Source organism: Bacillus rossius, chromosome 2 (genome assembly GCF_032445375.1).
Source record: "Bacillus rossius redtenbacheri isolate Brsri chromosome 2, Brsri_v3, whole genome shotgun sequence".
In the NCBI taxonomy this organism is placed as follows: Eukaryota; Metazoa; Arthropoda; class Insecta; order Phasmatodea; family Bacillidae; genus Bacillus; species Bacillus rossius.
This window is the reverse complement of record NC_086331.1, coordinates 72673214-72698379: the sequence shown is the minus strand read 5'-3', so window position 1 is coordinate 72698379 and position 25166 is coordinate 72673214. Positions and strand designations below refer to the sequence as shown.

The 25166-nt window shown below is 37.4% G+C and overlaps 1 protein-coding gene across 4 annotated transcripts in view; it reads left to right on the top strand.

Annotated features, from left to right (window-relative positions):
- LOC134529370 (myotubularin-related protein 4) overlaps positions 1-25166 on the top strand; it is a 263105-nt gene that overhangs the window by 115304 nt on the left and 122635 nt on the right. For 3 of the 4 annotated variants that reach the window (XM_063363357.1, XM_063363356.1, XM_063363358.1), the window contains exon 7: positions 9754-9944. In XM_063363357.1, coding sequence (XP_063219427.1) covers positions 9754-9944 — 191 coding nt within the window. The remainder of the gene's footprint in view (positions 1-9753; positions 9945-25166) is intronic. The other variant, XM_063363359.1, reaches the window with a different exon arrangement.

Genomic DNA, 25166 nt, shown 5'->3' with positions numbered 1-25166 from the left:
TACTATGAAATTTTAAGAAACTATGGAACAATAACTTTGTAATAGTTTAATAAAATTAAAGTAAATAATCTTTTCTTAGTAATAATACACTATGATAATGGAAATCAATTAAATTGCAAGTAACTGAAAACTAATTTTGACATAAATAAAACATTATTTTAACTATGAAAGAAATTAACTTAGACCTTATTGTATTTTTTGCTTGAAGTGTGATAGAAAAATATTATGTGTCCAAAAACAATAGTTAGACAAACTTTAGGTGACTAACAAACTACACAAGGCTGAATTTGACAATCCAAAACCGCGACTCGCAAGACTTCCGAACCAGTGGAGCAACCCGTCCAGACTGGCTTGCAGGACGTGTGATGCTCTCTCTCTCTCTCTCTCTCTTTCTTTCTTTGGTGTGCCGCTCAGCGGATCGAGCACGTGCATTTCGCCGAGATCCCGCCGCATCTGGACGGCAAGTAATTTTTTTTTTCCTAGCCTAAGTTAATCTAAAGTGTGTTTGGGAGGGGTCCAGGTTAGGGGAGGACTTAAGCATGTCTCAGGCTGAAGCCTATACACCTTAACATGCTGGGTTTAAAACATGTGGTAGAGGTCACATGCATCATGTTCTACTGGGGCTTATTTGTTAGCCATGGCAGCGATTGGCCTCATGACTCACACCCCTTCTACATCCTAGCCAAAATATAGCTAATGTGGTCCAGGTAAAACCTGCATATACACAGGGGAAACCCTTAGCTGGGTCATGCGGAGATCAATTAACATGCATTAAAGAAGCATGATAACTACTGGATTATGGGGAAAAGGTCCAGGTGAGAAGAGTTGGGTGGGGATGAAAAAATCCTTCAATGCAGGGGTTCGGTGCTTGGGCCTTGCGGCCCACATTAATTTGTTGGGCATATCTGGATTATATTTACCAGGGGCGGGCGACTATACTCGTCAACCTCCCAAGCTGCCCAGTCAGCTACCTGTAAAAAAATTTCGGGTGCTGTAAATATTCCCTTCCCTTAGCACCAGAGCTGTGGCTTGGCCAGCGGGACAGCCTCAGTTCTAGCAATATTTACAGCGGCAGAAGGTGGCAAGCAAGCCCTGCAAGCAAATGAACTCACTGATTCACCGGCAGCTGAGGCCTGGCTCGATGGCCGAGAGCACAAGTGTGGTGGGCAGACGAATAAATGGCTCGAACTACAGGCTCACATGGATCCAAGCAACGATGCTCCATTGTCGTCTTCCTTCTTCCAGCATCTTTTTGACACAAATAATATCCTTGCTACGTATTAAACCGTATAAAAATTTCTGTTGTTAAAACCATAGTTGACCCTATCGGGGATAAGGTGTTAAATTAACATGTCATGCTAGCAGCCATTTCCATCTTTGTATTCTTATACACATTTGTTTCATGTGTTGTGTTGTCTCTGAGAGTTTACAGTCCTACCAAATTTAATTAGTACTTTTCTCGTATTTTAATCAATTATCTAATGGCTTTAAATTTCATTTCAATTCATTGTAAGTTCTTTACCGGAACTTTAACAGTTTACGAGTCATATCCTAGTTAAAAAAAGAGCCAGAAGTTTTAGATGCCGTTCATACTAAAGCGATATAAGATAAGCTATATATCGTGAACAATATACGATACGTGACACGCACAGACAGATATTTGAAATCTAAAGGTAGGTGATAAAAATGGTTCACAGCCGCACAATTCCACAAAATATTGCAAGTTACATATCTCTCGAAGTACCACTTACCAGTCGCATCAGCGATTAGTATCATAGAATATTTCGAGTTGTGAACAAGATTGGAAGAAGAGGAGACAGTTCTGTGATTCCGTTCATTAATTTAGTGAAAGCTCATTAATGCATCAGAAACTATTCCATTACCGCATACAGTAAGGCAGATGTGATGAGTGCCACATGGAGAGAAATTACATCAGAAATAAAAGACACAGGTAAATACATTGTTTATATATTTATTATGTAAGACAAGTAATCATCAAATTGTTATATTATTAACTCATAATGTAAATATTTCTATACTCTCGACACAGTAAATGGTTTATTTAATATTTCAGACATTAATTATTATTCAATTTCACAGAATTAACATTTACAAAAATGTAGCTTCAATTAAAATTTTCCTTAATGTGATAATATTAAGAATTTAACATTATTTAAATTTAACAAATGGTGGTCTATAATGAAGTACCCTACAGTTTTTTTTAAATGCATGTAATTTTTTTTGCTGTAATTTCAACTATATACAAGTCTATAAAGAATTTGTTGTACTAAATGGCTAAGTCTTGTAAACGAACACATCTCCATTGTGTATAGATTGCACCAGTTAGTTGTAGAAAGTATTCACCTAGTTTATATCTTAAGCAGTTTGCTGCATTCAAATTGTTATTTTCACTGAACATTCTGATAATGCTGGTACCACAGATCACTTATTAAATTGTTGTGGAACATAAGGTCGTCCTTCTCGTCTGTGTATAAAATTATGAAGTACGCATGCTGTCTTAAATAGTCTGCCCAGCATTACTTCTGTTGGTATAAATTGGTCGGTTAAATAGGCAAAATTTTGACATTAGCATTCAAAAACTCTATTCCACACTTTTTCTGCCGCTTGAAAGTAAAAAATTGAATTTCTTCTGGCATCATTTAATATTCTTTTTTGGAAAGGGTCGCATTATGTTATACTGGAGAGGGAATGCTTCATCTGCCACAAAGTAGAAGCATGGTTGCTACAGGACTAGAAAACCAGGAAATGTCAGGGAAATTAAAATGGTCAGGGAATTGCAGGAAATGTCAGGGAAAATTCTACGAATCCTGGAAATTTTAAAGTTGCTTATAATTCAAATAAAGCTTTGTTTTGATGCGCTTGTACCGCTACCGAACGACTCCGCTAAAAGGCTGCTGCTTAAGGCACACTGCAACTGCAATTTTTTTTTACTTGGTCTATGATTGTCCATTGCAAAAGGCTGTTAAAACCACCCACCATAACTTCTGGCCAATCCAGGCACTCATTTGTTCACTAGCGAACCCCGCCTTCATTTGTTCGTGTTTTGATCCTTTTTAATTTGCCCTTGAGACTTTGTGTTTTGTTCCGTTCCATGCAGAGAACTACAGAACGGGCATGGCGTAGTTTATCTTTTGAAGGCTATTTTCACATGGAATAAGATGAGTACAAAGCTTATTACGTGAATTTAAAGGCGTTGTTTCAGGTGAAGTTAGTTTTTGATGCGATCATAAGAAAATAAAGTGCATTTTGATAAAGAAGCAATACCAATTCTAATTTTGAAAACCACCAAGATGATATGAAAACACGTGGCTTTTGTGTGCGGTTATGTTTTTGCATTTTTTCTAACTATTTTTTTAATTACTTTTTTTTCCAACTGTTATAATCCGTGAGTTCTGTTGCGTGACACTTACATTGTGTATAAAAAAATATGCATAACTGAACATGTTTTTCCCCAGAATCGTTAGTTAACATTGTAAGAATGTAAGAGTATTGCATGTTGTAATGCTGCTATTGCAATTCTCTAAGTAGGCCCGTTAAATTGCTAGGTGTGAATTTGTAATAGTTTTTGTATTTGTGTAGTAATATTTTTTTAAGAATTCATAAACAATAATGTTTTAACCTAACCTGAAAATATTAATATGTACTTTTTTTTAGCGTAGAGATGTAGAAGAAAACTACTTTTAAGGAGAATTGGCTCAAGGAGTCACAGTTTCAGCATATCAAACCCTCTGCTAAAAACATAAATTCTGCTACTGCACTTTGTGCTACAAAAGTATTCAACTCAGCAATATGGGCCGAAGAGCTCTCACCAGCCATGTCGAAGGAAAAAACACATTCGCAATTCTGCCGTCAAAATAACACAATAAAAAAACCTTATTTTACCTTATGTTGAAAATTTATATTACATTTAATCATATGCACGTTAATATTTATGGTATGTACTTCATAAGAAAGTCATGGAATTTTTCTCTTAAATTTCTGGAAAACAGGGAAAAGTCAGGGAATTCTAAGATTCTATTTCTGTAGCAACCATGTAGAAGGGAAAAGGATTGTCATTTGCCTTGTCTGGGAAGGGAGTTGGTTCTCGTATTTTCAATTTATTATCCTGCAATAATTTGCTAATCTTTAATTTACATAACATAGCGCCGTCACCATTCCATCCATAGTCTCCCACCTTCTTTTGTGGTGAACATTCCATCTGCGTCAGACAAAGCCATTAGAACTATTGAAAAGAAACCTTTATAATTATAATCTGATGGCATTGTAACTGTGTCCCATTGACTGTGTTTCCTCATCGTTACTGTCTCGCTGGCCCCATTGTTCCCTGTCTAGATGGTAATCTTTTAATAATGTTTGGAAGAAAAAAAGCATTCTCCTGGTTTTTTAATATTACTAAGTTATGAATCTCTATTTTTAGGGCTGTGTCTATATTTTGGTTTACTTCAGTTCATTCTTGATTTTGCTGAAATCATCATGTTTGAAGCAAATCTTTAGGTGTGAGAACAATATCACTTATAATTGTTTTTTAATTAAATTAATTTTTTAATTCAATTAATTTTATTTTGTGGAATTTTATCTTAAGTGGATTTCTGGCTATCGTGCTTCGTGTGAGAAAATTCCTTCTTAAAAATAATTTTCTACTTGACTTAAAATGCATTAACGACATGTTACCTTTGAAAGTAAACATGTAAATTATTCAGATTATTATTATTATTATTATTATTATTATATGTTTTTTAAGAGAAAATCTGCTGACAGTGTTAAGCTTTTGAAACACAAATTTGTTTGGTGACAGTTCATTATATAAACCACCCGGCACAGTCTCCCAGTGATTAGTGCTTACTTAATTATTTTATTTTTACTTGGAGCATGCCTATCGACAGATAAGGATAGATTACTTTAGAGATAGGCACAACAGAAACACAATAGATGAAACAAAACTACTAACAGTACTAACAAAAATAAACCAGACTCTACATGAGGCAGGCACTGCATGTAAGGCAGGCACTACCCACAAGGCAGGTACTAGCTACAAGGCAGGTGCTACCCACAAGGCAGGCCCTGTCCTTTTGATCTCAAAATAAGATTATCTCCCCAAGTTCATGATGGTTTTGACTCCTGATCCTCTTGGGGAAAACCCAAGGTTGTGGATAACATTCAAAAGACATAAAATAGAAAACTCAATGCATTGTTAGTAAATTAATTCCTTTAATAAAGACCGCAAGATTTTGCGGCCATTGTCTGAAGTTGCTTGGCTTCTGGGTTGTAGCTGCATCTAAGTCAAATATATCACCAACGTTTGGGTCTACGTTGCAGACGCCATCATTAGGGTAGAGTTGCCTGCTTTAATAACCTCAGTAGGAAACTGTTCCCTGATGATGGCAACTGCAACGTTGACCGAAACATCAGTGATATATTCGCCTTGGACGCGGCTACAACGCAGAAGAAACTTCAATTAATTCCTTTACCAGAGAATATTGTAGCTCCAAGCTGTTATAGTTTAAAAGTGAAAGTTTTTACTAACACCATGTATTAATAAAAAAATTAATTATTATGATGCTAAACAGGGACAAAAATCTATGATTCCCAGGGTGGGCTTTTTGATTTCAGAGGGGGTTGTGGTCCCTCTGGGATCTACACTCATGCTGCTAAATATTCTAAAATAATTCTTGAAGCACTTTTTTGCTTTTGAAGAGGGTGTAAACATACAATATTCACATTGTGGTAGCAATAATCGCTTAATTTCATGGCTTTGAACTACGATGCTTGGAAAATTACTATATAAATTTGTCCTCTTTATAAAATTTCCCCTTCCTATAAAAAATATCACAAATAGACATATTAAAAGCATTGAATTGAATGGAAGTTGAATGTTTTGAAAAATGTTTAATGATATTGATATCTTAATAAAATATGTGTGGCATTAATATTATTGAGAATTTTTGAAAAATCAGTCATTATTAGAGACAGGTGTTTTTCGCGATGCGCGAAATATTAACAAAATTAATATACATAAACGTAAAAACGCAAAATTATCAATTACTTAGAGAAATCACGAAAAAAATTAAGAAAAAACACACTGAAAATAGCTAAACGTCCGTATTTTGATGACTCAATAACAGCAGTTGATTATAATTGATTGTTAACGACTTTCGATAGTCTAGGAAGTCGTATTCGTGTCGCGCTATCGCCTCGCCAGAGTCGCCACTCGCCACAGTTTGTTAAAATGGCGTGGATGTAATCAAACGTTTTTGCTTTGTTTCTTTTTGTAAAACGTTGATGTTAAAATGGTTGTGGTTGTGACAGTATTTGACAGGGCGGCGGAGTTTGCGAGCGAAGAATTCTATGTCTTTGACAAAGTGCAAAAAATTCTCATGTGCAAGTACTGCAACGTTAGAATAGAGTGGCAACGGAAAGACACGTGCTTGAAACACACAAAAAACAGTGCCTCGCATAACAAAAACAAGGAAAGTCAACAATCCGGTGCAAAAAGGCAAGTTTCGCTGGAATCAGCCTTGTTGACGGCAAAAAGAAAAAAATTTGACAAGAATGAGTTCATTATGTCAACAACTCGAGCTTTTATCGAAGCGAACATCCCGAATGAAAAACTGGATGACCCGAAACTTCGTCAATGGATGCACAAGTTCATTGCAGGTAGGTGCTAAAGTGTACGATATTTTAACAGTTTTGTGCATTCTTAAGCAGATAAACAGAACGTTCCAAATATAAATTTTGTTATGCCTTCCTACTCTTGAAATATTCATATAGCTGCGAGTCGGGTTTTTTTACAGCACTTATTGGAAAAAGTTGATATAACCTAGCCACAGGTAAAAATAGACGTAACTTATTTGTTTTTAAGTTAGGACTTGAGCTTTTTTTTTTGTCAGTAAATTTTTTAAAACAGTTTCCAGTGCTGTGCTTTGTAACATGTTTAGGCCTAGTAAATAAATGCATTTTTTAAAACCTGAACAATGCAGACAAGAAAGTTTGTATAAATTTTGCAATAATATCTTGTGAATTATCCTACTCGGAACTGTCGTAGGCCTTACAGGTTGCAGAGTTTAAAAGGCATACATAGGTCTAGAAAAGTATTTATTTTTGTGGTTAGTATAAGAGAGAGTTTTATTTAATTATGTTATAGTAAAAATTTTACAACACATTTTAATTATCCACCACTTTTTTTTTTTTTTTTTTTTTTTTAAAGGTGCTGGGGACTTGCCGTCTGCCAGTAGAATACGGAAAGGCTATGTACCAGAGGTTATTAGCGAGGAGGAACAGAGGTTGAAAGAAGCTGTTAAGGATCAGAGAGTTTCCATTCTCTGCAATGAAACGTCCGATAGAAAGAGACAGTGTGTGTTCGTAGTGCTAATAAAAGTGCTTGGCTGTGGGGATGTGTCTGTTCAAAAACTTTTAGTTGGTGGTGTTAAAGTTCTAGCAAATGCAAATGCTACTGAATGCTCTTAGGCAATTGTAGGCGTTGTTCATAAGTTAGGGATTCACTACGGGAACATTATTTCGATAACTTCAGATTCTGCCAGATATATGGGAAAGTGCATCAATATCATCAGAATCTTGGTGTCTGAAGATCTGGTTCATACACAGTGCTGGGCTCACAAACTGGTCTTGGTAGGAAATATTTGGGCCATACAGTTATGTGATTTGAACAACTGTGTCATACAAACCAAACACTTGTTTTTGAACACATGGAAAAGAAAGCATGCATACATGCAATTTTTGACTGAAAAGTATGTGAACGATGAAAGTTGCAAACCTAAACTTTTCCCCATCCCAGTTATAACCAGATGGAACTCTTGGTTCAGGAGCGTAGAATATTTGTGTGAATTTTTACATGACATTGTTGGCTTAGTTGTAAGTTTGGAAGAAGAAAGTGTTGCAATCAATTATTTCAAGGCTTTGGCTTCGTGTGAAGTCAACAAAATACACTGTCAAGCTGTAATGCTTGTTGAACACTGTGCACAGTGCTGCAACTTACTGTTAATACTAGATAGTAGTAAAATTCCAATGGCACACACTCAATTCAAAATTGAATGTCTTATCTAAGAGTTTTGTCTTGCTTAATGACGGCTTTTTCTTTGATAAACATATGCTGCACTATCCAAACTTCCAAAACACAGTCAGACACAACTTACAGGTTTATTTAAATCTGTAGGCGAAAAACGTTTATGCAAACTGAACCAGCTGATAGATTCTGACACTGCAAAAGATTTATTTTCATCTCTTGGTCAGCTGTTTGACCATAGAAACATTATGAAATGTAGTGTTGAAAGTAATGATGTTTGTCTTTTAGTAAAAAATATCCCTATGCTCAAGGATCTTGCAACAACAGAACTAACTGTGCCATATTTTGTATTCAGAGAACAGGCTTCAAGTTTGTGCAAGTCAGGTAAAGATGTTGATCCTGTTGCAATTTTTTTATCGTTAAAGTCAGAGCATAGTAAATTTGTTGATGCTGCCATAAAGGCATTTGTGGATACCTGCCAACAATGTTGACTCAGAAAGGTCCTTTTCAATGTATAACAACATCATGTCTGACCGAAGGACAAACCTTCGTGCGGATAACATGGAACTGATGTTAACTTTGGCAATGTCCGAGTGTATGTTCAAATTCATTTTGTCACTTGAAGGAATACTGTCTGTCTTTGTCCTATTTATGTGTAGTATTTTGTTTCAAAATATTTTGCTTGGCCTACTTTACCTTCATTTCATTTTTGATGTGTGCTATCTATAGATTTGTTTTGTTTGCTCTGCATAGTTGTTGAATTGTTGCTTGTTCTGTGCAAATATTTGGTAAAGTTATGTATGAAACTGTGTAGTTCTACTCTTAAATGACATATTAAACACATTCACGTAGAACTTATATTTATAAACCTCATATTGCATTTTTTAAATCAACTAAATTTTTGACGAAACTACTGATAAAATAGAGAAAAATATATCGAAATCATCACGTAAAAAGTAACGAAATTGTGCAAATTTTTTCACCAAAAACACCTGTCTATAGTCATTATCCATTGAACCTATGCTTTTAATCTATTTGTGATCCTATTTTGTGTCATCCATTTAATCGAGCCATAATGTTATTGTTTCAATAATATTTTCTGTAAAATGGTATGACCAAATGTTAATATTTTCTTTGACAGACTAGTAAAAAACACTTAACTATCAAATTCCTCCATTAAGGCTGGCCTCTGCAGCATGTGCAATATGATAAAAAAAACCATGTGACAATTACATGATAAACCTGTTAAACCTTATAATTTTGTAACTGTAAAATAAGTATTGCTCTTTATGTAATAGTGATGATTGTGTGCAATGAAGTATCATGTGTGAGTTTTTGGGTTAATTTTTGCTACTACTTTCATTGAATTATAAGCAGCACTTCGGATTTTTTTTACTTAGTGTTGTCCAATTCCAAAGATTTGATCAGATCCAATTTTCAATAACAATTCTGTATCACACATTTTTTAACTGTTAAGTATTCTTTGTTGTATATGGTTGCCATTCTGGTTTAAGAACATTCCAATTTGTAAGAGTGATGAGTATATGTAGTAATTGGCTAAACATCCGAAGAGTATACATGACAGTTTATTCATGTGTAAAACTTAAAACAATATAAAACATTTTTTTTTAGTTTTTTTTTTTTTGTTTTTTGTATGCATAATCGTAAAAATGTTTAAAAGAAAGTAATGTGCAATTTTTTTTGTGTTTCAGAAGATGTTGATAGTTGATGCACGCTCCTACACAACTGCAGTGGGGAATAGAGTGCGTGGTGGAGGATGTGAGTGTGCAGAATACTACTCTGGCTGTGAAATACAATTTATGAACCTGGCTAACATCCATGCTATTCGCAAGAGTTTCCTTGCCGTGCGTCAACTCTGCGCTATGGCTGAGGACCAGCAGAAGTGAGTGTTGCACAAAAAGTGCTTTTCTTAGACTTAACAACCATATGATCATGCATCTTCAAGTTTGGTCTTTCTTATGTCTTAAGTGGTGTACATATCTTTATTGGTCAGTTAAACAATATGACAATTGCAACTGCAGTTTGAAAATGTTTAGTAGTGATTAAATAAATGTTATGAAAGTTGTGTCACTTTGAGTGATTTTATAGTAAATCCCTGTTAAGAAGATTATTAGGGAATTTAAAAATTTTTACGTAGGTAAGCTGGTCTCACAATGGTCAGTCTCATCCGTCCGTCACCCGTCAATCACGTGACCTGCAACCAATCAGATGGCCTGTAAAATTCCATCTGTCCGTCAAAACCTTACCAGGCTTAAAATGGATGGACAGATGAAATAACTTCCAAAAGGTTAGGAAGGTACTGATTGTTGGCAATCTTTACTATAAAAAGGTATCTAAGTTTGTTTATTCAATTAGTTGCTTCTATTAATGTTTTTACCTTAGGTTTGAACTCATTTTTAAATTTCATGTTTGATACAAAAAATTTCCCATGGCATAGATGTGTAGGAAATTTCGTTTGTAAATCTCGAATTATATTAATAAATATCAGAGCAAAAAAAATTAGTTGATTGATTTATTAAGTGCTTAACTGTAATGATCGTCAACCTTTATATCAGAATTTTCCCCTCTATTAAACCTTTTAGTCAATCAGTTTGCAGCATCAAAATGGAAAAGTATTTGAGGGATATGCAGATCATTCTGATCACTCTGCTTGTTGACGGACAGACGGATGGATGACAGAAACTGGGAAATTTAGTAAAGAGATCCAATTGTAAGTAGAGTCATTCCATGTGAAATCGAATCATCCAATATACAAAACACCAGTGCAGAATTTCATCTCCCACCTAATCTAACATACCATTACACAATTTACATAAAAAAAAAAATTATTTCAATAAATATTTCAATTTTACATGAGACGTTCTTAGGTTACCGGAATTTTTTTAGTCACAAGTTATTAAAATTAACACCAAATCCAAGTTAAGTAAATACTTTACTGACATATAGATGCATGCATAACAAAACTTATCAGGAAATATTGTTTACTTCTGAAGCTGCTTACAGCTATCATCTCATCAAAACTTCATAATTTTTCTTTAGTCATTCATAAGATGTAATTTATTAGTAATAAAAAATTAAAATCCTTTGATACTAAAATATAGTAAGGTAAAATAAGTGTTACTAGCATATGGATAGTATAGTGCTTTACCTGTAGTGAAATAATATTTTGTCCCTCACAAATTTTTTCAGGATATTTAATAAATTTTCTAACAAAATTTCTTAACATCACAGAATGATTTACACACATTTAAAATGCAAAATCCAACATGAGCAAATGTAATACAAAATAGATATACTACAGAAATTTACCAATTTTGATTTTTTAAAAAATCTTTCCAGAGATAATTTTTAAAAAAGTTAAATGGATTGTCTTCAAGTATTTATATTTAACGTACAACTAAAATCTGAAGTGGGCCTCAAAAATCAAAATGTAAGTAAGCAAAGACTGTTGGAAATTTAAGTTTCAGGACTTTTAGCATAATTACTTTTTATTTGAGGATGTTTATATAACTTTCATGACCAGTCTTCCGGTTTCCTTACTTTTGCATGACTTTCAGTGACATTGGTGACCAGTAGAAAGCCTGTGATTTTGAAAATTATAAATATAATTTTTTTAAGTTCTCTCTGCATATACTCATGCTTAGCCCTAAGTAGATGTCTCCTTTGGCCCTAGTGGCAATTAGACACGCTGGCCTGGGTATGTAGTCCAGTCGATATCCACTTTTTACCTGGAAAGTATTCCGAAGTTAATGAAAATTTGATATGTCATTTGGGGGTACTCTCGGGTGTAGAATATGAGTTTTCGACCTCAAGGACCCTGTGCTAACTTCGGGGAGGGGGGGGGGGGGGACAAAGAACCTCGAAATTTTCGGACTTTTTTCAGTTTTCCGCTTATATCTCGTAAGCTAAGCATTTTTTGTGTAACATATTGTGTTACAAAGTTATAGAGAATTAAATTTCCTTTAAAATACACTGTCTCATATTTTTTTAGACTTAATATTAACCGAGATACAGCCCGTCAAAGTTAGAAAAATTTCTCAAAATTAAAAAAAGCAAAAAAAAAAATATTTTTGACCAATAACTTTTTATTTTCACCATTTACAGGTGAATAATGTTCTTACTCATCAATATCAACAACTGAAAAATCTGATGCACATCAGGTATCCAAACACTTTGATCGCTTTGGTGTTATTGGCATGTTTGTGTCGTTGTCGTCATTGCCGTCGCCGTCGTCCATTACGTCTTCTTCCTGGGGCAACGTTTTCTGGAGGAGGTTGGCCTGATCGTCGCATTCGTCGTCTGAGTCCTCTCCATTAATGTTTGGATCTGGAGAGTTCTCGCAAGTGGTGCCAACGCAGTACTTTATATGGCATAGCACTGGAGTCCTGCCTTTTTGCAGCTGCAGCCTCCAGAGGTGCATCCAGTGGTGCACTTGCAGCTGATGATGTGGAGCAGCTTCTCTGGAGTAGCGTCCATGGTTGTGGTGATGGGGACCACACCTATAAACAGATTAATCACTCATTTAATACATGTATTTTGGAATAGCACAATGAATGAAGTAATAGGAAATCGTCTGACAGTGCTTAAAAATTTAAAATATACTACTATATCATGACAGGCATGTTGTCAACATGCATAAAATACTAACCTCGTTTGGTCAGGCTCCATCCCCAAGCAGAAGGCAACTTCTGATGAGACCTCCCTTTACTTCCCATCCACGTCTGGACTTGCAGGTATGTCCTGAAGAAGTGATACTTGGCAGCATCTATTGTTGGTGGCAGTCTGGCAAGTTGACATTTTGGCTTTGCCAACATGGTTGAGAATGTGTGGTACCTCAGGTCGTTTAGGTTGTCAGCATTGATAGTCCCTCCGTACAGTATCACAAGGAATTTCTCCTCAACTTTGGCGATTTGGTTAGGCGTTGCCTCAGGATCTTTGAACACCAACATTTTCGAAAGCCAAGGATACTTATTGTACACGTGCATCACCTTCTTCTTCCCAATTCCAAAGGGTGCTGAGGTGGTGTCACGCCCATTTATTGCATGAAGGAACAGAATATCTTGTGGTTCATACTTGAAAGAATGGGATGAATACAGAACAGTGGGGGTGTCACCTTTGCCACTCTTATGGAAATATATGTTATCTTTGGAATAACCTAATGCAGTGAGTAGCACAAGGAGATCAATGTCTTCCCCTGTAATGGTGACACTGTCAAAATTGTCAGCTGCTGAAACAGCTGTCTCCACAATCATAACATCGGCATCTTCTAATGCCTGTTTTACTTGGATACCCTTGGCTTGCATTTCAGTCTTCAACATGGTGATGAAGTTCTTCTTGTTAGTGTCATTGGAGAGAAATTTCGCCTGTGAAATTGTACTGATAGATGTTGTCTTTAGAAAGACAAACTTTGTTGATGAATGCAACAATGACCGCCGATGCTGTTCTACTGCTTTGGTGCTTTGGCAGCTGATCCCAACAGGATATCCATAAAAAAACTACAATGGCATTGCTCCCAAAGTGCTTTTGAACATAGTCCATGTAGTTTTGGCAGACCTCCTGAAATGTGGCTTCATTTGACTTACTCCAGACAATTTTATGAAGCAAGTACCCACCATCAATGACATTGCATTTTCTGGTGCCAAAGTCCACTTGTTCTTATTTAGGGCTGAATGCCATAAACATCATTGACTTTCTGCCCTTGTGCATACCTTCTTCTGTGAATAGAGACATTGGGAAAGGGGCTAGCTCATATTCGAACAAATTCCTGAGGTGAGCCTCTGATTGCTTCATGATGCAAACTCGTTGGAATAGAGTGAGTGGGTCTATTGTGAACTTTTTGTCCTTGATTTTAAGAGAACAGGAAACAGATGCTAGTGTAACCACCTTATCCTTCCGCTTCAATTTCAATTTTAAAAGCCCTATTAAATGTATAGTAATACCATAACTAAGATTAGTTAATCCATAGTAAATAATACATTAGAATATCCTACATATTGTTTAAATCTGATAGTGAGATTAGAGATAAATTTTTTTAAAAACTTCACTCGAATATTACTAAATATTGTACAAGCACACTAACTACGATTGTTTCAATAACACAACAAAAATTATTACATTTTTAAAAAATAAATAATGAATTGACGTTTAAGTAAAAGTAGTGCGTAGTTTTTAAACTAAAATTTAAGACTTACCCTTGACCGTCGACATCGTTTAAAATTTTCACTAAAATAGCTATAAGCCATTTTTTAGTCCCGACATCTTGTAGGAATTTTAACACGTGCACTGTTGGTCCGTTCGTATGAATTCCTCTGCGATTTGCACACTCGCTTGCAAAACATTTAAAAATAGATCTTTGTAATTTTATTACAGAAATATTAACACAGAAATGCACAATAAAAGCAGCTAAACACTAAAATGAAAACTGCTGACTGCCACAGAAACCATAACAGAACAGCAAGCAAGGACTGCCTCCTTCGTTTAGGCAGCAGGGCGAAGGGTCCGGCCCTCACGCCCTTAACTTTCCCCAGCGTTCAGGCCTTCTATTGAATCGGTGTTGATAAGGCTCGCCCAAACACCTGTCCCTGATCCCGTTATGTTATACCTGGGCAAGGGGTTATGAGAGTTCATTCCATTGTGCTGACTTCTCCAGTAATCCCTTACACGCAGAAGGGTGTACAATGTTTGGGTTTTTGGCGTGACAGACGGTTTTTGTAAAGGATTTCTCAAAATGGAATAGGACGTAGTATTGGAGGCGCGGAAAAGTACCATAATGGAAAACTACCATAATGGCAGTTTTCCCCTTGGCCTTTTCGAAACAGGGGGGAAAAGTACCATATTGGAAAACTACCATAAGTTAAAAGGACGAGGGGGAAAACTGCCATAGTTTCGTATACACTCCATGGAATGAGTACCACGGCTTTGCTCTCAGAGTAGTGTATAGAATACGTCGCTAGGTAGCGCTGGCAACACCAGCAGTTTATTTGGTTCACTTAAAAGACTACAGATAGCACTTCTGACGGCGAATTTAAGGAACCCAACGTGTAAAATAAATATGGTAGTTTTCCATTATGGCATTTTTCCCCCCTGTTCCTTGGAGGCCGAGGGGAATTCTGCCATTATGGTAGTTTTCCATTATGGCATTATTCCCCTCTGTTCCTTGGAGACCGAGGGGAATTCTGCCATTATGGTAGTTTTCCATTATGGCATTTTTCCCCTTGCTTCGAAGGTTGCCAGGGGGAAAACTGCCATTATGGTAGTTTTCCATTATGGCATTTTTCCCCTTGCTTCAAAGGTTGCCAGGGGGAAAACTGCCATTATGGTAGTTTTCCATTAAGGCATTTTTCCCCCTGTTCCGTGGAGGCCGAGGGGAATTCTTCCATTATGGTAGTTTTCCATTATGGTACTTTTCCCCTGCTCCTGTGAATGGCAAGGGGAAAACTACCATAAGGGAAAAGTACCATAAAGGAAAAACTAAAAAATTCTAATTAACTACAGTATTCATCTGTTAATTCAATATATATAATTTTTAATACAGTTATATGTACAATTATATACATAATTATTTATAAATATGTATATTTAAAATTATATAGTCAAATTTCTAATTTTCTAGCTATCTCAATTTCGCATTATAGTAAAACCAGAAATATTATTTTATTAGGAAGTGTTTAGTGTGAATTTTATAAAGCAAGCTAAATGCTTAAACCAGAAGCGTACCTATGTAATTGGGTTCCATCTTTCCCCCTTTTTTTAATTTAAGTGTTGGTATTTAATTATAATAAAATTAAACATATCGCTGTTGTTAATCAAAGTTTCGTAGTAAACTAGGCTTACAACCCACCAATTGTAACTATAACCGTAGGTAGTCTGGCTTTTAAGAGAAAATATTTGGAGGCAGAGTAAGATATAAAATTTAAGATTTTTATAGAAATGTTTCTGAGGGGAAGTGTGGTCGCTAACGGAATTTTTTTTTTTTCACAAATATTGGGTCAAAACCATTTTTTTACGTCTATCCGTGGACAGTTATTATTATGTTATTTTACGTGTTTTAGGTTAAAATTGCCATGTATGAATGTTAACCCTTTCTCTAACACGGCTTATAATTGTCTTAATAAGTGTTAAAAAAAGTGGCTACTCTATAATTATGCATATTTTGTGACCTTTTTTTATCTAATTAATAAGGTTAATATTTATTAAATAATAAACAATGAAATAATTTATTTCTGTTAAAATATTTAAAATAGATAGGAAACTATAGATGTAAGACAATTCTGGGGGTATGGGGAGTGACCCTTCTCCCTTCGACTAAACCCTACATTTCCTGTATGTGCACTTAATAATAAAAACTGCCTTGATATATTAGTGCTCTTCATTCATATGGCGAGGTTCATGATTTCTGTACGAGCCCCCGGCATGACTAAAATATATGAGCACAGAGTCGGTACCAAATAGTTTTGGACCCACTATCATTATGTCTTAAAAATCGGCGCACAATGGTGTGGCGTAAAAGAGTATCTTTACTTTCGCTTCCGAAAACCATGGGAAGGTTAAAATTCAAGAGAATAGTTTACGTTAATGTTGCCCATTATCTTTCGGTAGGCTTTGAAAATGAATCTCAATACTTTAATAAAATTTTAATGCTACCGACTTGGTTTCACAAATGTGGTAAATGCAACGAATTTTAAATGGAGATGTCATGACACAAAGTTGAAGCACAATTTTGACTATAGAATTCGGCCTTTGTGTTTTCAGTGATAAGTGTTGGAAGTAATGTATTTCTGAGCACTAAAAGTATTATTTTTGTTAGTACATATTAAATAAAATAAAAAATACCTTTTTCAATACTTTCATTATACTTCAATTTCCAAAATAATCCAGTTTATTTACCTCTCGAATAAATGTGGTTGTAAAAGTTTTCCATAAATTTTTGTTACGAAAAGCAACATTTTTTTAAGCAGAAATATTTTATTTTTTTATTTTTTCAAAGTTATAAGTACACAAGCCGATAAAACAACATAATATGTAGCCTGCATTTCTTAGTTCTTTGAGTATAGTAGCTACTTCGTTGATGTGCAAGTAGTTTCCTTCACTAACTTTAGGCATTAACAGTCTCAATCGGTCGACCAATATGTTAGGTTCTCTTCATGATGTATAATCAATCTCTTCGACTGCTGTCAACTTCCTCATTTGATTATTAGACAAAGTTTTAGGAGCTCCGCAATCTCCAGTTTCAACATCAGTCTCAAAGTCACCATCATCCCATCGATCTTCGTAAGCTGGATCAGAATTATTTATTTTATCGTACTGATTTCGACGTTTCGGTCTCAAGACTTCATCACCGTCTTTAATCTTGCATGCTCCAGGTAGGGAACCACACATAACTTAGAAACACACAACTTAGAACAGTCATAATTTAGAAACCTCGAAAAAATCCACGTAACTTAGAACTGTCATAAGTTAGAACTATCATAACTTAGAAACACGTAACTAAGAAACACGCAACGTATAACCACACAACTTAGAAATGTCATAAGTTAGAAAGTCGTAACTTAGATCTGGCATAACTTAGAAAATTCTATCTTGTGTGTTTCTAAGTTGTGTGTTTCGAAGTTATGACAGCAACCCTGTTAGGTAAACCATAGCAGTTTTTGGTCATGTCACTAGCTTTAGAGCCACTGAGATCATTATTGTAGAAGTAATCATCTTCAGCAGTATTACTGTAAGAATTCGAAGTTTTTTCGTCTTCAAACTTTCTTTTAAAGTGTCCATCATGTGAACAAAGTACGGACGGACAATCTACCTGAATTCGGCCTGAGTGAATTCTTAGTTCTCATGCTACTTCCATAGTCTTCAGTCTTCCTTAAACAACCAGCATCCTTCAATTTAAGTTCTTTGACAAGGTCCGAAGAGCTATGAACATAATCACATTCAAGACTAGGATAATTATTCACACTATGCTGCACACTATTCTTTAGTGTAGTTGCTCCAGCACTGTCCTCTACCTCGTAAGGAAGTTTGGCTTTACAAGTTCTTATGTGCCTTTTTAAGCCTTCTTTACATGTAAACGACTTGCTACACCGAGCATAACTTATCATTATACGTAGTGGATTTTTAACACAGTCATTCATCTCATGTCATCTAGCATTCTTTCTCAGGACAAATTCCTTGCTGCTGTATCTGGATCGATGTCCTTGCGATTCAACGCCAGACATAGAAACAGGATCCATGTAAGCTTCTCAAACGAGTACCAGACGCAAGCTATTTATGATTGTAACATTTATTTAAATAGAATTTTCAATATTTGATCAGCGGGAAATTAAATTATCTCATGCAAGATAAAATGTTGCAAGCAGTTCTAATTCTTATCAACAGATGTCCTAACTTGTTGAGCAGTATTTTTTTTATGTGGGATGCGGGATGCTCACTCACGATCGCAAGAGAAGGTAGGCTTCGCTAGACATCAAGGAAAAGGACGGAAGTTCATCTCGTATGTAAGTGTTCTCAGTTGTTTTTAAGATAAATTAATCATATATGTACGGATTGCTTTATTCTATATTCCACATGTGAACAGGAGTTCATCAGTTAAACATCACTCTAGATAAAATTCAAATTCTCATCTAGAAATATAATCATGTGTGGATTGTATACTCAGAAGTAATCTGAAGCACTTGGAAAAACTCGATAAAAAATTAACAAGAATAATCAGGATCACACTGAGAAAACCAATGTTCGTTTTGTTCAAACAACACCAAAAAAAAAAATAAAAATTAAAAACACAAAATCAAAAATTACAAAAACAAAATCTGGTTTGTGCTGGAACTCTATCCAGTCTAAAGAAAGGAGAAGTTCACAGGCAAACAGTCTTAAATTCTGTTTAAAACGTATATTTTTATTTTTTTAAATTATTGTTCTACAAAACTAAGAGATTTACTTTCATTAAAAAAAAAATGCAGTCACAAAAAATCTATGAATTAGCTTTTGGTTTCAGCATAAAATTAATAAAGTTGATCTAATCAAAAAAAATATCTCAAACATTTTAACTTTCAAGATAACTGTGCGATGAAAGGTTTTGCAAGTACAGTTACGCTTTCATTTATAAAAATCTTTCGCACAGTGACGACAAATCATGTTTTACTAGGAGATAGAGTAAAAAATCTAGAACTAAAATGATAAAAACTAATATTAAATATTTTACTCTTAGACATAAATTGTTATAGTGTACTCATGTCGTTCAATACTTAGGACTATATGGTCACATTCCTTTATTTAACCCTAGAAGGATTCATCCTTACTTTTTGTAATTAAAATTTATACTAGCCCTTGAAAATAATTATTTAAATAATATAAAATTTTGAGATATTTTCATTATATGTAACAAATAAAAAGCGATTATTATAATTATCAAATCAAAGAACGCCTTCCATTACATTTTAAAGAAATAACCGTTTTAGACAGATAAGTTATTGCTCAATATTTTAAACTACTACTACTACAAATGTGATGCGTATTAATATCAGTCTTATGTGTGTGGACCAACAGTATTTCACACCAGTAACAGGTAAGTGACTTCAATAATCATACACCATCTATAATCTTTTTAACGAAATACGACTATCACAATAAAAAAGAAGATATTAATTTCACTATTTTTAAAAGTAATAATAAAGATTTTAATACTTAATTACACTAGAGATAAAATAACTGATCCAATATCTTGCGAATGTCTGAGAATTTTGATGCCAGTACATTTTTTCTTACTGACTGACGTAATATACTTAGTAAATAACTACCATATATTTCTATAAAAAAAAGCCTGATTTTTGTCTAGAGACGTACATGACTGTAAAATCCATATAAAACGAAACAATTAATAACGATTCACTCGCGAACAACTCGATTGGCAGCAAGCGTGCACGATAGAACAACTTACCGCCATGATTGTTCAACAACTGTTGCTTCGTTGCCAGAAGCTGCAGGGCTACCCACCTTGGCAGGCAGCCAACTTGAAAAACTTGGCGCTGCTAGCAAGCAGCGCGGGAAGTTCAAAATTCAAAAGTTTCCAAACACTATACACTAAATTACACACAATATTTACAAGTCCAAACATTACCGCCCGCCTTGAAATGTCCCATTTCAACAATCGTACGGTAGTGGGCAGAGCTACACCACAGGATGCTTCAAAGTTCCACTAGAAGTCTGGATAGTAGCCACTCTGGCAACACTATCTTTCCCAGGATAGAGCTCCACGATGCGCCCTAAGCGCCACTGAAGAGGTGGGAGTCTGTTTTCTTTCAGGAGCACAAGTTGGTTGGCAGTGGGACTAACTCCCTGCTCATGCCATTTCTGCCGCTGCTGGAGCGTGTGTAGGTAATCCATGTGCCAACGATGCCAAAAGTCCTGTTGGAGGCGTTCCACAAGTTGCCAATGTTGAAGGCGGTTTAGCCGTACATCCCTCAAATTAGGCTCTGGTAATGTGACCAGTGGCTCCCGGGTTAAGAAATGGTCAGGGGTTAGAGCACTGATGTCATTGGGATCAGAACTCTAAGGGCACAGGAGTCTCGAGTTTACGTAGCTTCCACCTGCACTAGAAGGGTGTAAAGCTCTTCAAATGTGAGCACTTGTTCACCAATAACATTACTTAAGTGAGTCTTGAAAGACTTTACCCCGGCCTCCCACAAACCACCAAAATGGGGAGCAGCAGGAGGGTTGAAGTACCACATGACACCGAGCTGGGACAACGCATCAGTGACAGCCTGCTGGTGTGGTGCCGACGACAGAAGTTGCTGAAGTTCCTTAAGACGATTGTGAGTTCCGACAAAGTTGGTCCCACAATCACTGTAGATATTAGATGTTCTCCCACGCCTGGCAAGAAAAGTTTATAGGCTCCAATAAAGGTCTCAGTGGACAGGTCTGAAGCTAGTTCTGCATGAACGGCCTTTGTCGCACAGCAGACAAAAATGCAAAGGTAAGCCTTGAAAACCTTTGCCCCACGGACCCGACCAAGTTTAACCATAAAAGGACCAGCATAGTCAACTCCTACCTTGGCAAATGGTTTAACCTGTTGCACTCTCATAGCGGGAAGATCGCCCATGAGAGGTGTGCTTGCTACTGGTCTTTGCTTGAAACATGGAACACAGTGACGCAAGCAGCGAGAGATGGCATCCTTATCTGCAAGAATCCAGAATTGTTCTCTAAGAATTCCTGTAAGAGTTTGAACTCCAGGATGATGATTCTTTTTATGATAGTGGTTAATAATGAAATCAGTCAAATGGTGAGATTTTGGAAGCAGCGCCAGGTGCTTCTGCTCAAAAGGAACACTGGAGTGAGCTAAACGACCACCTACCCTTATCAGGCCACTGTCATCAAGAAAGGATACTAGTTTGCGAATCTGAGGGGAAATGCACTGTCCCTTCTTCAGAGCACTTATATCCTCTTTGAAATGATGTGATTGTACCCAGAAGAGCCAAAAATGTAAAGCCTTATTCAGCTCATCAGGAGACATATTGTCAGTCTTGCGCTCTTTTAGTGACATGCGACAGTTGTGGGCAAAGCGCAATAAACAGCACGTGATATGCAGAAGCCTGGTTAGTCGACTGAATCGCATTGACAACTGGCCAAGATCATCAGAGGACATTACAGTGGTCAAGGTGACAGTCTTCTTCTCCATCACAGCGGGATCCACTTCCACTGCATCTGGTGACTGGGAAGGCCACTGTCCGGGTGACTCTATTAAACACGGTGGACCAGTCCACCACAAGTGATGATCCAATAGTTGAAGAGGGAAGAGACCACGAGAGGCACAGTCAGCAGGATTGAACTCTGACGGTACGTGTTTCCACCAACTGGGACGGGTAAGCTCTTGGAGTTCGCTTACCCGGTTAGCTACAAAAGTCTTCAACTGATGTGATGAGTTAATCCATGCTAAAACCACTTGTGAGTCTGTCCAGGCTGTGATGGAAGATACAGGCAAAACTTATTGGTAAGTCTCAATCACATGGTTGAGCACACGAGCCAACAGTAGTGCTCCAAAAAGCTCCAGACGAGGTAAAGTTTGGCTTTTGACTGGTGCAACCTTGGATTTACTTATCAGCAGGCGAATGATGGTTCGATCATCCGGGCACACTATGCTCAGGTACACCACAGCCGCGTAACCAATTTCAGAACTATCGCAGAAACCATGCAGTTGATAGGTAGAGCCTTCTGGACCCTTAATGAACCGAACGACAGCAATGGAGGACAAACGAGGGAGCTCCCGGATAAAATGATCCCACTGAGAAACAAGATCAGGGGGGAGGTGATCATCCCAGTCAAATGACCGCACACACAACAGTTACAATATATGCTTTGCAAACATTAACAGTGGAGTAAGCCATCCTAGAGGATCAAATATTCTGGCTACGTTGGCAAGGATGCTCCTCTTCGTAACAAGACTCGAGTGGCCTCGGATTACATAGGAGAAGGTGTCAGAGACTGGGTTCCATTGAAGTCCTAAGACCTTGACCACAACTTGACTCTCAGGATCCAGATCAAATGATTGGGGCATATCAACATCTTCAGGCGGAAGCCAGTCTATGAGCGCTGAATGGTTGCTCATGAATTTCCTCAACTTGAAGCCCCCTTTGGCAAGAAGAGCTAGAAGGTCCTCTTGGATGGCCAGAGCAGATTCAAGAGAGTGAGAACCAGTGACCACATCATCGATATACACATCGGATTGCAAAACTCTTGAGGCTGCTGGAAAGTGGTCTTTCTCATCGACTGCCAGTTGTTGAAGAGTTCGAAGGGCCAAGAACGGAGCTGAGGAGACGCCATATGTCACCGTCTTCAATCTATAATCCTGCACAGGTTCCGAATCACAGAAGCGCCAAACAATGTATTGGTAGTCCTGGTGCTGGGGCAGAACAGATATTTGACGGTACATTTGTTTAATATCTGCCGTGAACACAAAGGGATGTAGCCGAAAGTTCAACAGTAGGTCAAAAATGTCGCTTTGCAGCTTGGGACCGGTTAGCAGTGTGTCATTCAATGAGACACCGGATGAGCTCTTAGCAGACCCATCAAACACTACCCGCAGCTTTGTGGTTGAGCTTTCCGGCTTCACGACACAATGGTGGGGGATATATGCTGGAGTCACATTAATCTGATCATCTGGAACCTTCTCCATGTGACCCTTGACAAGATAGTCTTCCATGAACTCTGAGTACATCAGTTTGAGCTTTAAGTCACCTTTCAAGCGTCTCTCTAGGCGCATCAACCTATTTATAGCTTGGGGTATAGAGTTGCCCAACTCAGGTCTCGAGTGGCGAAATGGCAGGGACACACTATATCGGCCTTCTTCATTTCGGACATGAGTTTCGGCAATTATGGTTTCGCAACAAACATCCTCAGGAGACTTGTATTCTATACGTGGGAATTCTTCAATTTCCCAGAAATTTAGTACATCATCTAATGGAGGGTAAGAAGTAAACAGTGTGACACAACGCGATTCCAGGCGGGATGGTGGAAGTTTGGTGTCCACCTTTCCCATGAGAATCCATTCCAAAACAGAGTCGAGAGCCACTGGAGACCCTTAAATCTTGCCTCCAGTTACGAGAAGAGGAAATAGGTCAGCACCAATAAGCAGGTCAACAGGACCAGGGGTGTCGAAAGAAGGATCAGCAAGCTTCAGATGAGCCACTGATTGACGCACATCCAATGAAAGTTTGGCACTCGGCAAGTTATTGGTAATGCGTGGTAACACAAATACATTCCAAGGCAAACTGATTATCTGGATTGCCCACTGGAAAGATGACAACTGATGTGGAGGATTTAGCCACATTCACAGGTGTACTGGACAAACCATGTATCGGAAGATGGGCCTGTCTGCGAACCAGCCGGAGCTTTTGTAGGCACTGTTCGGTGATAAAGCTGGCTTGACTGGCAGTGTCTAGCAAAGCACGTACAACACCAGGCACACCAGAACGATCAAAAAGCTGTACTTGAGCAGTTGACAACAATATTGTTGTTGTTGAGGTAGATTTAGCAGCAGTTACTGCAGCAGTGGCAGGATTAGAGTCAGATGATTGTGGTTCCTTGTCTGAGTTGGATGAGATGGAGTCTTCATCTGATCGCTGACCCCCAAAATGCAGCATGGAATGGTGACGTGCCTTACAATGATGACATGATGACTTAGATGGACACCAATTTGATCGATGTGATGGGGAAAGACAATTCAGACACAACTTATGTTCCTTTACTATTGCATATCGTTCCTTGGGGCTACCCTGTGAGAAGATAGGGCATGACCTAACCACTTGAATGTCACTACACAAGAGACCACTTTGTGACTGTGGAGAACTTACTAATGTGTGTATAGACTGACCTCGAGACTGCCTCCAGCTGTTTTGGTACCCCTGAGCCGTCTGTTTGGGGACCTGATTTCCTGAACTCCTAGAACGGGAAGCTATCACAGCCTCATGAGCACGACAATGTTTTTCAAGAAACGAAGTGAAACTACTAAGAGTGGGAAACTCGTCTGCTAATGTCATTTCCCATTGTGTTTGTAAGGCAGTATCCAACCGTTTGCATAGAATCGGCAGCAGCATCAGATCCCACTGGTCTACAGGGACAGACAAGGCCTTAAGTGCAGACACATGCTCTGTAACAGTGTTCAACAGTTGGCACAATGCCTTGGGAGAGTCAGCTGATGCAGAGGGTGCTTGAAGTAAAGCCTCCACATGAACCGACACAATGAGCCTCTTGTTCTCGTACCTACCAACAAGTAGTTTCCAAGCCCCATCAAAGTTTACTTCAAACATGGGCAAGGCCTGAATCATGCTGAGGGGTTCACCATTGAGAGCAGTCTTCAGATAAGCCAGTTTCTCAACAGATGAAAGGTCACTATTGTTAGCAACGAGAGTGCAAAATAGGTTGGAGAAGTTAGGCCAATTTTTAACGCTACCCTCAAAACTTGGAAGCGTAATTTTTGGTAAAGCCACCCTAGAATTGCTCACCTTGGGCCTTGACGATGTTGAACTCACCATCGAGCACCCCTCCAGGGCACTTACCATCGCCATGACTTCAAAATATTTCTCTTCGAAATCGGCCATACGTGCCGTCAGTTCTGAGA